General features: G+C 39.3%; 1 protein-coding gene across 2 annotated transcripts; it reads left to right on the top strand.

Annotated features, from left to right (window-relative positions):
* The first annotated feature begins 1155 nt into the window (after positions 1–1155).
* Positions 1156–15631, top strand: Usp1 (ubiquitin specific protease 1). Of its 2 annotated transcripts, none has more exons than XM_069502323.1 (11): positions 1156–1268; positions 1414–1677; positions 2054–2231; positions 3852–4059; positions 5783–5933; positions 7863–7980; positions 8243–8445; positions 8787–9091; positions 9274–9476; positions 9586–9776; positions 10131–15631. In XM_069502323.1, the coding sequence occupies exons 2-11, from the start codon at positions 1425–1427 to the stop codon at positions 10313–10315; spliced, it is 1995 nt and encodes a 664-aa protein (XP_069358424.1). In that variant the 5' UTR covers positions 1156–1268; positions 1414–1424; the 3' UTR covers positions 10316–15631. The 2 variants fall into 2 exon arrangements, with proteins under 2 accessions (XP_069358424.1, XP_069358423.1); XM_069502322.1 differs by having other exon boundaries at positions 1162–1299.
* The last annotated feature ends 583 nt before the right edge of the window (positions 15632–16214 follow it).

Raw genomic sequence — 16214 nt, 5'->3', positions numbered from 1 at the left:
TGTTTATTAGTAAAATAATTAAAGTATGAATGGCAGTTCTTAAAAGTATTATTAAAGTATAAAAAGGAAGAGTTCGCTTGGTCGAGTTATATTTGAAAAAACATAATGTATGTGCGTTTGACACCTCGCGACGCCTTGTGCCTAGAGAAGGCCAGGGAGAATCAAGGACATTAAGTTGGCGTCTAGCGTGGTGATCTTCAGTAGGTAACGCTAGTATTGGTAGAAAAAATTAACTTTCGCATTTACCCCCAAGGCATCTTACTTGATTTGAACAGAAAATTATGTAGTTAAGTTTAGTAGGCCTAAAATATAATCAAAATTCAACTCTATGTTGAGTTAATGTCGAACTATGATTGTTGGATGATTGTTTGCCTTCTGTTGTTTATTGTAGATACGTCTGGGGTTTTATTCAAAATACTAGCTGACCCGGGCGAACTTCGTACCGCCTTAAAGTCGATTCACAGTCGATTCATTATTTTTTTATTTTTTCCACAGACAATTTTTGAGTAATGTTACCATCGTATAAATATTGAAAAATATACAATACTAACGTTACTCAATTGTTTTGCCTGCCCGGAACTCCTCCACTAACACTTAGACTTTATGGTATCGTATTAAAGTTCAAATTGACTTTTAAGTATTATTACGAATCTTTTGTATGGGAATATAGAAAAGTGTTGTTTTTAGATTTCAGGCAATTTTTTAAAATTTTCTCTCCGTGAGAACTATTCTCGTACTTCAAGGAATATTATAAAAAATAATTAGCGAAATCGGTTCAGCTGTTCTCGAGATTTGCGCTTAGCAACACATTCAGCGATTCATTTTTATATATAGAAAAAGAAGATTAGGTACCTATATATCCCACAGATTAGATTTTTATATTCTAAACCCATAACCCATTCCCGCCATAGTCCCGATTTTTCACGAGTCTCGACGCGTGATAACGTAATGCAGAGTCTACACTCTACAAGTTTCATAAAAAAGTCGGAGTCATTGGGCCAAACTTGATCCAAAGGAGGCCAACGTTGGTGGACTACTACAGCTACAGTCAAAACCGGAAGCCTTAAATCAATGGTTTGTCCATAGATAGCTAAATGACGTTTCTTTTTCTTCATAGTCTATTCTGTGGTGGATTCTATAAAATATTTATCTATGGTTCAATATGGCTGCTTGTTACGGCTGGAGTTCTTCGCGGCTATATTTTCTTCATTTCTATTTGTTGTAGCAGATTTTTATTTATGGAAATACATTGCCTTATAACAAATAATGTAAGTCAATGAGTGTAATATAAATTTTGGCGTAAGTATGCTGTTCATCAAATTATTTGCAGTATTTTCACGGATATCCTTGACGGTCTTCTGTGTGGCGATTCAACTCGAACTTTCGTGTTTTCATTATCCGGTATATTTACAGGTATACTGAAGATGCCAGTTAATTTATTATCGGAAACTAAAAGAGGTGTAGTGAAAACTAAATATTCGCTGTCACTCAAAAGAAATAATGCAGCTAAACTGAGCAAGCAGAATAATTCTGCGAGTTTAAAAAATTGCACTCGCCCAGAATCTAACGACAATAAAGAAAATAAACCCGCGAAAAGGCCTTTAAAAGGCACATATCACAATACATTACAAGCCGCTAAGAAATTAAAACCTCTGACAGACGTGGCTAAGCCCTCAGGTAAGGTTATTTGTCATCAAAACATTACCTTATTTATTAATATCTACTACAGTCAATAGAATATTATTGAAGCTATTAGTTGATGCTTTTGATTTAGTTTTTTGAGGAATCCTGCGGCAAATCTGATTTGAGGGGATAAAGATATATTATGTCCATCCCCAGAATATAAGGTTAGTTCAGCGGTTGAGCTGTGAAAAGTTAACAGATAGATATAGGCCTGTATGAAGAAACGTGAAGGCTTCTAGATATACTGTATTCACACCATAGATTCAATTTTTTTCCAAAACAGATTTTCTTTACTGAAAGTCATGTATTAGTACCAAATTTTGTTAAAGAATCAGTAATACTAACCACTGAATGTTTTATTTCTATATAGAATCATTAACAGAGTTCCAGCTGGTAGTTGAGTTGGCGCAAGGAAACTCTGCCATGTTGAATGGCCACCACGTGTCAGACAACCAGTATGGAGGGAGTACACAGTGGAAGGCTCCCATTGCCACTCTCTCCAACCTCGGGAATACTTGCTTTTTGAACAGTGTGCTTTATACTCTAAGGTTAGTGCTTAACTTTTTAAACAACAATATTGGCACCCATTCTAAGCACAATCTAATTTTAGAGTATTCGCACCCTCTTCTTACTATTGTAATATGAAAAGGACAGAAGCAGTTTGACATTTCTAAATTTAATTTTTAGATGGTAAAACCCGTGATTTTAGCACGCACTCGCGAACCTACTGTTTAAATTTGTATTGTGCACTAAAATTTAGAGTCTTTAAATGTGAAAGTCATGTTCCGTTCCTTTTTTAACATTAGTAAAAAGAAAAGGATGCAGATACTCTAAATTTAGTTTAGAGAGAGATTAGAGAATCGGGGCCATTATCTACTTATTTCATAATCTTAACTCATTGCTGACTCACTTCTGCATCAGAGCATGGATCTTCACTCAGAATAGAAAAGGGTGTAGGGTATAGTCCACCATGCTGGCCAAGTGTGAATTTGTAGACTACACCCACATTTGAGAACATTAATTAGGACAACTCGCAGACATGCAAGTTTCCTCATGATGTTTTCCTTTAATTTAGTTTAATTTGTACCAAAAACATTTACAATAAAGAGAAAAAGAGAGTAAAAGTGGACAGGGAAGCACTTATCTCTACCAGTGACCCTTGGCAGTGCGAGAGTTTGTAGAGGGAGTTGAATAGGTACAAACAGAAGACCTGTTTACCTGTCAGTTTAGAGATTGTGTTCAAGTCAGTTAGTCATTGTGCCTGCGAATTTGTCTCTGTGGATTTTGGTTTAATAAAAATCCCATGGAGACTGATTTTCTGGAATAAAAATTAAGCATATGGGCCATGAAAAGTGGGTCATTTATTATGTTAGCATGGATATGGATTACAACAGTGCTTGTAAAAGACAAAAGTTGTTATTCATATAACCATAAATTTAAATGATAAAAGTGATACAAATGATGATGAATCTCTTATCTGATTTTAAATGATATCACTCTGATAACAGTTATATTTCACAAAACATATCTACATTATGTACTCATGCTACACATCTGAATTTGCAATTATTCACCATGGGTTTTAAAGTTGTAACTTGTGGCCCTGTTATATACGTCAATAGACAAATCAATTTGTGGAAATGCCTGACACCTATATTGTATTTCTGGAAATGATGTGACGTCTGGGAAATTTATATTGCAAGTGTGCAAAATAGTAGATTATTTATAGCAGAGGTGCTATTTTTAATATCAAAAGACACCAGTAGTGCAATAGTTTTTCAATACAAGTTAATTCAATCAATTAAATGTGATTTCATGTAGAAGTAATCCATTATGTACAAAAATGAATCTACAGTATGCGGCCGAAAGTAATGCACATCAACCTTTAGAAGGAGATAGCAGATTTGTAGAGCGCTATCCCTGTTGTTGAGACTGACAAAACATCATATAGGTTATGAGTGACAGAGAACGCTCTACAAAGCCGAAATGTCATTCTAAAGGCTGATGTACATTACTTACGGCCGCGTACTGTACTTATAAATGTCACAGATAGATAATAACAGGGGAAGATACTTAATTGCATTTGTGCAATAACAGTCTAATTTACAGTTGTATGTGATGTAATCAGATCCACTTTACAAATGTATTGGATTTACATTCTCTTTCAGATATGCACCCCAGTTCGTCCACAACCTACACCACTTGGTGTCAGATCTCAGCAGGGTGGAGCAGAAGCTGGGCAGCATCAGGCTGAAGAGCTCCTCGCTGGGGCGCAGTGCGGCCGGGCTTGCGTCCTCCGGCACCAGGTCGTGGAGCAGCAAGGACCTGCTGGCGCTCGGACAGACAGACACCAGCGCGGCCAAAAGCAAGATACAGGTATACACAGATCTCAGCAGGGTGGAGCAGAAGCTGGGCAGCATGAGGCTGAAGAGCTCCTCGCTGGGGCGCAGTGCGGCCGGGATGGCGTCCTCCGGCACCAGGCTGAAGTGCTCTGGGTGAGGGTCTGACACTTGGACTATTTGAGAACCACCATGACCCAATCTGACCTACTCCTACATTTGAATATGCGACCCCCTCCCCCCCCCCCTCTCTGATACAGAAAATAGTTATTTTCTTGCACTCGCACTTGTCCAAGTTTTTTATATCATACTAATTTGCCCAGCTTGAAATCGTAATCATAACCATAACATTATTAACATATTTATTTGAAGAATTCTCTAAAGAGGCTACATTTAGCCAGTTTTAATTAAGCATTAGCATAATATTTTTTATGTTACTATTTCAATAAATTAATGGTACTGGAATATGTGATGGAAAAAATGTCAAGGCCAATACCTACTCATCTTAAGGAATTCAACACAGATATTAGATATTCACATTCTTAACATTTGGTATTATTAGTAGAGACCAGATTATATGCAACATAAAAAGCTTGTTATATGCATGCAAATATGCATGAAAAATGCTTGAAATATGCACAAAAATGCTTGAAATATGCACAAAAATGCTTGAAATTTGCACAAAAATTGGCAAAACACGTGAAATTAAATGACAAATTTTAGGATAATCCGGTCTCTAATTATTAGATATTTACATTGTTAACATTTAGTATGCATGACTAATCAATCAACACTAAAATCTACCGGTTGAGCATACTATAACCTACAAGTACAACAGCTCTGGGAAACAGGTAGTTCTGATTACATAATATATGTAACTCATATCGTTCTATCATATTCTTGTCTAGCAAACCAAGGAGATCGGAAAATCGCTTCTGTAAAAAAAGTAGACCTGAAAAAAAGACCTGTTAATCTATGGCAGCTATTTGATACTTTAAAATACCTCTGTTAAAGAGGAATGGCTGCCAAACAAAACAGCTGTTTAGTTTGGCGGCCTTTTAAATATTACTGCAGTAGCGCGATCATCTAAATATATAAAATAAAAAGGTGACTGACTGACTGACTGATCTAAGCTCAAACTACTAGATGGATTGGGCTGAAATTTGGTATGCAGATAGCTATTATGAATGATGTAGGCATCTGCTAAGATAAGATTTTTGAAAATTCAACTAATAAGGGTTTAAAATTTGTGTTGTCCACGCGAACGAAGTCGCGAGCATAAGTGGAATAGTGCAGCGGTGCGGGAGGGGTGACAGTTGTTACAAGTTGACCAATCACTGAGCTCTCGCGTCACGTCATCACACCCTTCCCGCACCGCTTCACTACCGCAGAACCTACTCAGCGTTATGTCGGTGTGTGGTGAAATAAGAGCCACCTTACAAGAAAAGATCTAAACAAAGTAAATATAATATGAAAATCTCAAGTGTTGACGAACATCATATCTGACAAACAGCACCGACGTCTAAGATAAATCTTGATGGATGTCGTGTGATCTATAATATACTAGCTGGTACCCGCGACTTGGTACGCGTGGATTTAGATTTTTAAAAATCCCGTGGGAACTCTTTGATTTTCCGAGATAAAAGTAGTCTATTTCACTCTGCTACGTTGCGACGTGATCGAAGGACAGTCCAACAAACAAACACATGGCTATTAATGATGGTCGCAAACCTATCTTAATTTTTTTTAAATTGTTGCAGATAGCAACCGAGAAACTCCACGAGACATACCTGAGCCTGCGCGCTGCGGAGAGCAAATGCCTTCACAGTGGCGCGGCCGACGCCACGCCAGAGCCTTACGCTGCGGATGCCTTCCTGGCGGCTCTAAGAGAAGTCAACGCCACATTCGAAGGTACTGTCAGTTTTAGCGTTTAAACTATCGTGACTGATTTCCAATATAAATCTCAACCGTGACGCATTGCTAGCTCAGTCCCTGTGAAAAAACCGGCCAAGTGCGAGTCAGGCTCGCGCAATGAGGGTTCCGTACTACAGTCGTATTTTTTCGACATTTTGCACGATAATTCAAAAACTATGATGCATAAAAATAAATAAAAATCTGTTTTACAATGTACAGGTGAAGACCTTTCATATGATACCCCACTTGATATAGTTACTCACTTCGAAAGTTGAAAATACTAATTATTAGTGCTTGACCACAATTTAATTTTTTTTTGTGATCTACCCCAAATTCACGGTTTTCAGATTTTTCCCCAAATGTCAGCTATAAGATGTACCTACCTGCCAAGTTTCATGATTCTAGGTCAACGGAAAGTACCCTGTAGGTTTCTTGACAGACAGACAACAAAGTGATCCTATAAGGGTTCCGTTTTTCCTTTTGAGGTACGGAACCCTAAAAAGACCCCTGATGCGTCTGAAACTAGTCGGGCATTCGTCGATTAACCACGTGAGTACAGTGGGGAGCATCGATTTTACATTCACAGTACCAAATTAGTTTTCCACTAAATTCGTGCGTTTCCAATGCAGCGGAGCGAAGTGAAGGCGTGTTTCGATCAATCAGATTATTCGGAGATGAGGTGATAAAATTATCGCGTTATCTAACAATAACCTGATTGGTTGAAATCAGACGGCCGTGCAGTCAGAGTCAGTCCCTGTGAAAAAGGACCCCAGATGGGTTCGAATCTTGTCCACTAAATACGTGAGTAAAGCCGGTTTCCCCTACATGTATTATGGAAATCACTCACGATAGTTGAAACGCACAATTCAGTTCAGATTATCTCATCTCTACGTATCAGCTTATATGGTACAAAATAATAAGTGTATCTCCAATTTTTATCAGATTGTCAAAAACTACTATCATGCTATGGATTTTGCCTATTATACGAAGTTTTTATGTAGGTAACTGTATAGATTTTATCATTACGTGACCTAAATCCGCATTTAAGTAATGCTTATTAAAGTAAGTAGTAGAATATGGACTACTTAAGTCACAAATAAGCGCTAAGCGGGTTTCGGTCACACATAATAAAACAATGATACTCATGACTTGAGCTAGTCTGAAGTTCACGGCGTATGACGCCCTCGTGGAATGGTCTACTCAAGTCACACGTGTACTTAGGATTGGACTGGTGTATAGATAAGCACTTGTAGGTAACTTTGACAGGTTTCATCTAACTTGTGGCATGCTTTAAGCGAGTGTTAGCATAGGCTTAGAACCACTTAGAGCATGTAACTCCGCTAATACGAAGCCTGTCGCCACGTGTTGAAAGCGTATTAGAGAATACGCGCAACCTATCTATAGATACAGATCCTATATCGATACTAATATTATAAAGAGGTAAAGTTTGTAAGTTTGTTTTAGGAAGTAATCTATGGACCGATTTTGAAAGTTCTCTCAGTCAGTCACTTTTATATATTTAGATTAGTCGTGACTTCGTCCGTCCATAGAAACTGTTTGATTTTCCGGAATAAAAAGTAGACCCTGGGATGCAAGCTTTTTTTATATACCTTTCATCATAATCTGTTGAATGAATGACTAATAAAAATGTAATGGGCACATTTTCGCATTTATAATAGTAGTGTGGTTATGTCGGCTAAAATCTAAGTATGTAAAAGGAAAAGGTGACTGACTAGCTGATCTATCAACGCACAGCTCAAACTACTGGATAGATCGGGCTGAAATTTGGCATGCAGATAGTTACCGTGACGTATACATCCGCTAAGAAAGTATTTTTAATAATTTCAAAGGGGTTAGAATAGGGGTTTGGAATTTGTGTAGTCCACGCGGACGAAGTAGTATATAATAATATGTAATTATTTGCAGGCAACCGTCAGCAAGACGCGCATGAGTTACTAGTTTGCATCCTAGACAGTATACGAGAAACGTGTCGAGCGCTGAGCGCGCGCGCCTCGAGGTTACAGCTGCAAGAAAATGGAGACAGGTACAGTACATTATGCATTATACAAATGCCCGAAGTTCATATTTGAGTAAGCCCTGGTAAGGGCTGGAAGGGGTTGCAGTAAATAAAAATCCAATCTATATCAAAAAGGTCTACGTAGAACTAATATGCCTAAAGTCTCTGGGCTGCCTATGCCTAAGGTTTCCGGGTTTTAATTAGATAGAGTGTTGTCTTGTGAGAGTCTTCTGTGTTAGCAAACAGACAAATATCACATACCAAATTAACTACATACATTTGATTTCAGTAACGGTATAGGTCGTCAACCAAACCTCGACGCGGACGGCGGCAAAACGCTGGGAAACCTGCGCAAGTCGTGGAAGAAGCGCAAAGAACTGAAGACCAACGACAAGCGCAACTCGCCCTCGGACGAGCGAGCGCCTTCGCCGGATCCCGAGAAAGACGAGCGGTCTCGGCCCGGCTGGGACTTTGTTGCGGATGACTTTGAAGGTACAGAATGTTCTATTTCACGAAGACCATTATGGCTATGTTTGTGTGAGTGCACACGTGCACATTGTTATAGTGTGCGTGGCGCTCAGTTTCGCCCGCGACGCGGTTTACGTTACTCACACAGTGAGGCGTTAATGATTATCGGTACACTCACTACTACAACCAAGACTGAACAGTCATCGTGAAATAGAACGTCTATAGCTAGTAATTACTAATATGAGGCTCACTTGGCAAGTCATGAACGAAATATAAATTCTCCTGCGTTTCCTGCTATTATTCGAAACGGATAAGGATATTTGGTTTGTTTCGTATGTAAATAATTAACTTCTCATTTGTTGTAGGCACGATGGTGGTACGGACGATGTGCCTCGAATGCGAGGCGGTGACGGAGAAGGCTCAGGCGGTGTGCGAGCTGTGCGTGCCCGTGGGCGACGACGACACGCCCGAGGAGCCCTTCCGCGCCGCGTGCCTCTCCAGCGAATACCTCCGCGACCAGAACAAGGTGAGATGTGTGGAGTGCGAGGCGGTGACGGAGAAGGCTCAGGCGGTGTGCGAGCTGTGCGTGCCCGTGGGCGACGACGACACGCCCGAGGAGCCCTTCCGCGCCGCGTGCCTCTCCAGCGAATACCTCCGCGACCAGAACAAGGTGAGATGTGTGGACGGAGAAGGCTCAGGCGGTGGGCGACGACAACTCGACCTATTTTTAATTTTAAGCGCAGACTTGGCCCTATATGCCAAGTTAGTCTTAGTTTTCGTTTTCTTTGGTTTTAGAAGTAACTGTAGTGAAACCATACCAAAAGTGTTCACTACTCATTTTTTCCGTTTCAGTATTGGTGCGAGCGCTGTCTCCGCTACAACGAAGCGCGGCGAAGCGTAGCGTACTCGCGCCTACCGCGCCTGCTGGTGCTGCAGCTGAAGCGCTTCAGCGGCGGCATGGAGAAGATCACCCGCCACGCGCCCACGCCGCTGCTCATGCCGTGCTTCTGCGAGCCCTGCGCGAGGCGCGCACCCGACCAGTCGCCCGCCCACAGGTAACTAAGAACTCTCATGTAAGTTTGATCTGAGATCGATTCCAGCCATAAAACAAAAATTCTACGAATTTATATCTTATTTATATTTGGTCACATATTCAATTTGCAGATACATCCTCTGGGCGGTAATTATGCACCTCGGCCAGACCCTCACCGGGGGCCACTACGTCGCGTACGCGCGAGACAGCTCACAAGCCGACACCAAGTGCGAGCGGGAGGGAGGAGGCGACGCGTCCGCCGCCAACAGCGGCTCCAGCTTCATGAGAACACTCTTCAACCGTCCCAGACCTTCGCCCGCAGGTGTGTACAAACCTTTATTATACTTGCCTCGGTATGACGGTACATGAGACAGCTCACAAGCCGACACCAAGTACGAGCGAGACGGAAGAGGCGATGCGTCTACCACTAACACTGGCTCCAGCTTCATGAGAATACTTTTCAACTGTCTGTGTGTACAGACTTTTATAATCCTTGTCTCGGTATAACAACTCGCAAGCCGACACCAAGTGCGAGCGAGAGGGAGGAGGTGATGTGCCGACCACCAACAGCAGCTCCGACTCCTCGGCTTCGCGGCTTATGAGAACACTCCAGAACCTTCTTACACACTAAGAACTACAAAGTGGTAGTACTACACCTAATTACTTGTACCTTCAGGTTGCACAGCAAACGAATGCTGCGTCCCTCGAACCAGGCCGGAAGCGTGCTGGCTCGCCTGCGACGACGACCTAGTCAAACCCATCTCCAACGAGGAGTTCGAAGACCTCCTCTCCGCCGAGCCCAAGATGCGCTCCGCGGCCACGCCCTACCTTCTGTTCTACGTCAAGAGTGAGGTGGGCTAGTGCCGGTGCGCCCACCCACTTGTAGCGGTGTGGCGAGCGGGAAACAAATGTATGGGGTTTAGCCGACTACAACAGGCGACTACATTTTTTTTAACCGACATCCGAAAAGGAGGTTCTCAATTCGGCTTTTTTTTTTAATCCGATTCAAGTTGGCCCTTGACTGCGATCTTACCTAGTGATGAGTGATAATGATGACTGGTAGTAAGATGAGAGTGGGTTAACTTGGAAGGAGTATGGCTGTTTTACTAAATTAAACCTTCGACCGGAAAGGGCGAATTCGCCTCGAATAGTTTCGCGCGTATGTTGCGTCAAGTAGTACGCAACACGAGCATTCATACTGCTCCATTTCCATTTGCCGCTCTTAAGGTGACGCAGTACGCCCGACCGAACCTGTTTGCTTTTCACTTGACATTGTATGAGAAAGGTGAGAGGCACGATGATTTTCACCGAAATCAAGGGTTTAGGTAAAGTATTTTTGAGAAAAAACTACTGAGTTTATGTTTGCAAATTAAGTTATTTCAACGGATGAATAAATAAACTATGTCTAATGTTAAATTTCTTTAGAATTTTCATACCCCTAATCTTATTTATTTACGCCTAAAGTTGTCATAAATTTAGTGTTAAAATCGGAATCTTTTGAGCCTCGTAACTTTAAAATCAATATAAATTTTTTCAATGTTTCATATATCAATAAACCTAGATAATGACGAGATTAATCGATATAATACTTAGTTTTGAGCGTACAGTATCAAGTAATGTAGTAATTACCCTACTACGTTTGTATGAAGAAAGCACTGTCCTGAGCCCCCTTAAGTTTGCGCGTTAACTGAACGCACCAAGGAATCTCTAGTAACTCGACTCGCCGCGTGATATACGCGCGAGCCGAGAGGCTGGCGAACTAAAGTCTGTTCGCTGACTTAGTGTCGCTACACCCGCAGGCACACTTAATATTTTGCTTTTATTATGTAATTTTTCACTTCGTTTGATAAATAAATGTTTACTATTCTAAAAATAACCGGTGAAGGAAAACATCGAGAGGAAACCTGCATGCCTGAGAGTTCTACGTAATGTTCTCAAAGGTGTGTGAAGTCTACCAATCCGCACATGACCAGCCTGGTAGACTATGGCCAAAACCCTTTTCACTCTGAGAGAAGACCCGTGCTCTGTAGTGAGCCGGCTATGGGTTGATCATGATGATGATGATGATTCTAAGAATAAAATAGAATACTACATTATTCTTATGGTTATTGTAATAAAATACGAATATCCATACTAATATTATAAATGCGAAAGTGTGGCTGTCTGTCTGTCTGCTAGCTTTTCACGGCTCAACCGTTCAACCGATTTTGACGAAATTTGGTACATAGGTAGCTTGCAACCCGGGGAAGGACATAGGCTACTTTTTATCCCGGAAAATTTAAGAGTTCCCACAGGATTTTTAAAAACCTAAATCCACGCGTACGAAGTCGCGGGCATCAGCTAGTAAATAATAAACACAAGTTGGGTAGCGACACTATGTTAGTGAACAGACTTTACTCGCGGTTTACGCGCGTATTATAAATTCGCGCGATGCTTTTGGACGCGGTGCATTGGCGCCCAGAAGCTTGCCATCGCGCATAATATGAATTCGCGCGAAACTCCCATCGGCGGTGTTCCCACTAGATTATAACATGGGGTTATTCAAGGGGCGGACCAACAAATTCCTAAAAGGCCGGCAACGCATCGGCGGCTCCTCTGGTGCTGCAAATGTTCATGGGCTGCGGTAATCACTTAACATCAGGTGACCCGCTTGCTCGTTTGCTCGCTATATTTATTTAAAAAAAACTATTCGCGGCGAACTCGCTCCTCCGTCACCCGGTCGGCTAATACTCTGCTTTGAACAAAAAAGTCTGTGTATATTATGTTTGTTGGTATATTACCAATAGTACGCCACCCCTCAACTCGTCAGTGATATAAGTGTTTCTGTAGCGCTGAATATATTTTAAATGATTTGTGTTGTATAGAGTTTATTTAGAATTTTTAAACTTTACTAAACATTTTAATTTTTGACGCTTTGAAAAGACAATTTATAGGACGCAATGGTACCAATTCTGTTGTGCGCGATCTCTAAACTAAATTGTCATTTTTAAAACTAATGATATCCTCTTCAGACGAAAGGCACTAAATTTAGACCTGTCAATTTAGTTTAAAGGTTGAGTAAAGTTGAGTAACAGAATTGGTACCAATGTACTAATAATCTAATATGTGGCAGCCTGAAGTGATATTATGAATGTAGCGAAAAATGTATTAAAAACTAGAGTATTACAAAGTCTATCAATATATTGTAAAGCATAAAGATATAGCAATATCACATATAACGCCTGTTAAAATCGGACAATATGAACTAAAATGTATGTAAGGGAAAAAATAATTTTTTGAAAAATTTGTACCTTCAATTTATCAATTGTTTAACGGAAATAAATATTAACCATTGTTAATTGCGGCAAATGTAGTGAAATGTACATTCTACCACTTTCTAATATAAATAACAAATGTGGCTAATTCCGTTGTACACAATCTCTAAACTAAAATAAAATGACACGTCTAAATCTATTGCTTTCCCTTTCAAAGTGTTGCTTGCGGAAAAGGATAGCACTAGATTTAGACCCGTTAATTTAGTTTAGTTTAGAGATTGTGTACAAGAGAATTAGCCCCATTATGGGCCTAATGTACTACACAATATAAGTCATACATAATATTATATGTATTATTATGTAATTCGGTCATACAAATATTTACAGTACGCGGCCGAAAGTAATGTACATCGACCTTTAGAATGACATTTCAGCTTTGTAAAGCGTTGTCTCTGTCACTCATACCTATATGACGTTTTGTCGGTCTCAACGACCGATACAGTGCTCTACAAATCTGCTATCTCCTTCTAAAGGGCGAGGCACATTACTTTCGGCCGCGTATTTTATAATTATACACGCAATAAAAGAAAAAACTATGATATTGATACCTAGTTAAAATTTTTAAAAAAATACTTACAGAAAATTTAGGGTGTTCGTTTTGTATATTCAATGTACCTAATTTGGAAGAGACAATGTCGCGGGTATAGGCTAGTTACAAAGATAATCTTGTTTAATATACTGTTGGAACGAATTTCATGACAAAATCTTACATAGTTATTTAGAAATAAGCACAACGTTTTTGTCTCGAAAACAATCCTTGGATCTTAATCACATCATTAGTTGCACAACTGCCACCTCGGTTGCGGGAAAACTGCATCAATCATTATTACAATCTCAATTGTTGTGATTGGCTGAATTTGCCACTCTTGTTGTAACAATGCATTGTAGCCAATAGTGAGCGAGCGTCAACCAATCAGAGGTGATTGGGATCGTGACGGTGATCTACGGCAATCGCGAAGATGGCCCCGAACTTGTGATTGATTTCGTCGCAACTATTTGTTGTTGGCTGAATTTATGGTACTCAAAGTCAAAGTCAAAGTCAAATAATTTATTCAAAATAGGTACAGTTCTTGCAATGCACGAAGGCGAGTGGCTCATGCTTGTGTTTAAGTCGTATCGGTATAAGTAACGTACACTGAATGTGTGCGTTTGCGAGCGCTTGCTCGCGACTGATTGGTGCGACGACATGCACGCACACTTACGCAATGCCCGTGTATCCGACGTAACCACAAGTAAAGTCCACTCGCCTTCGTGAATTGCAAGAACTGTAATAAATTACACTTTTTGATGGTCAGTTGTTGGATTTGTAAGATGATTTAGTGGTGATAATTTTTACGCGAACTTAAAACTAAAGTTACAAGGGTTCCAAATGTGCCCAGGTCTAAGAGCCCGCAAGAAACTCAGCCGGGTATTTTTTTTATTATCACCACTTTACAAAATCACTTAAACTTATTAGAACTATCATAAAGTTGTTATACTAACTAAAAAACTATCATAAAACTCTTGATTGAAACTCCAGATAGGCAAAGCTGTTGAACTGTCATGTAATTCCTTCAACATTATACAGACAGACTGACACACTTAATATAGCTTCTTTATTACTTGGCCTTAATCATTTATTACTGGAATAATAGTTCAAAGATAGAACAATATTGTGAATAAAAAAGTTAAGAGAAAATAATAATATAAAATACAGTATTACCACGAACGTTATAAGTGCACTTTGCCCTGTTAGAGAAATTTTAAACTAGAGAGAATAATTTGTATTATAAAATTTATTGTTACGACCTGTTATGTGACCTGATATAGCGACGTCCTCACCACTATGCCACTTTCTTCGTGGTAGCACTGTTTTGTTGAACACGAAAAATGTTCAATTTTTCACTTTGTTAACTACCCACATAAAATACCATCTCAATGAGAAAGTTTCCAGTCCTTCAAAGTCTCGTAAATGACGTTGTTCATGCCTTTCTAAGTTTCCTTAGAAGAAGGACGTAGATTATTTCTTAAATCGAACTTTCGTGCTAGTTTGCTTAACAAAAGCTGAGAGTAGTTTATTTAACACTAGATGATTCCCGCGCCTTCGTCCGCGTGGATTTAGATTTTTAAATCCCGCGGTAACTCAAATTTTCCGGGACAAAAAGAAGCCTATGTCCGTTCCCGGGATGTAAGCTATCTCTATACCAAATTTCTTGAAAGTCAATTGAACGGTTGGGCCGTGAAAAGCTAGCAGACAGACAGACACACTTTCGCATTTATAATATTAGTATGGATTTTTAGAAACCTGAATCACTGCCTAAATTACACTAATTGTATTTATAACCTCACCTGGTTTTGACACTATTATCCTAAATGATTCCCGCGACTTCGTTCACTTGGATTTAGGTTTTAGAAATCCCTGAGAACCTTTTAATTTTTCGGTATAAAAGATAAGCATCTTTTTCCTACCAAATGAAACATAAACGGAACAGCGCCATCTATGAGGCTTTTAAAGGACACGCCCTAGAAAGTTCCTTATTACTTAGAATTTCTTCTGTGAACCTTATCTTAAAATTAGGTGTCACAATTTTTTTTTTTTTTTTGATATTGTAAAACTCATATTTTTTGTTGTACTAACATAAATATCAGAACCACAACGATATTATATTGCTTGCTTGATATACATACGACTGCTTTCTTAATAATATTTTAACGATACAAATACGAATTTGCTATGGTTTTAGAACTTGCCTTTCCTACAAGCAACTATTTTTCTACTTGGTGACTGTTGAATGCTCATGTTTTCTTTTTAGATATTATTCTATGTCTCGAAATCTATTAAAACTAAGAAAAAAAATAACGCAATAAACCAAAATTAAGAACATTTCACGAACATTGAATCTTTCTTCAAATCCATGTCCCATCCCCTTTGTTATATAAATAAAGTAAAAATTAAGTAGGGAATGACGAGAAAAATATAATGAACACCATGAATATTTTTATTCAATCGTAGGTTACCTAGTCTGTATGTCTATTGAAACATTTTATTTGATCGTTTAATATTACGAAATTTTATTAATGCATTAAAACAGGACAATTAATTGCTTTACTAAATTATATTACACAAAAATAATTAAAAATCAATTAAAAAAATACTATTTTCATCTGTGGAAATACCTGTTTATTTAATAGAAAAATAAATTAGACATGTATATTCATTGAATATAATGTATACAGATTTAAATGTTATATAATGCCCATGAGAAAGTAAATGGCCACAGACTCCCCGTGGTACGTGCGCAACGTGGGCTACCAACTCCCGACAATAGCTTATTACTTCAAACAGAATTTCGCTACCTGCCAATTATGATTCTAGGTCAATAGAACGTACCCTATTAGTTATGATTCGTTTGACGGATCTTGGACAGACACGTCAGCCAGACAGACAACGAAGTGTCCTGTTTCCT

The sequence above is a fragment of the Maniola hyperantus genome, chromosome 12 (assembly GCF_902806685.2).
Source record: "Maniola hyperantus chromosome 12, iAphHyp1.2, whole genome shotgun sequence".
Lineage (NCBI taxonomy): Eukaryota > Metazoa > Arthropoda > Insecta > Lepidoptera > Nymphalidae > Maniola > Maniola hyperantus.
The sequence above is the reverse complement of the archived record's forward strand: the minus strand, read 5'-3'. Positions and strand labels throughout refer to the sequence as shown.

Bases quoted from the DNA above. Each gene is read 5' to 3' on its own strand.
- Usp1 (XM_069502323.1), top strand. From the start codon at position 1,425: ATGCCAGTTAATTTATTATCGGAAACTAAAAGAGGTGTAGTGAAAACT. The intron at 2,232-3,851 runs GTTAGTGCTTAA...ATTCTCTTTCAG, and splicing joins AGTGTGCTTTATACTCTAAG to ATATGCACCCCAGTTCGTCC. The intron at 7,981-8,242 runs GTACAGTACATT...ATTTGATTTCAG, and splicing joins CTGCAAGAAAATGGAGACAG to TAACGGTATAGGTCGTCAAC.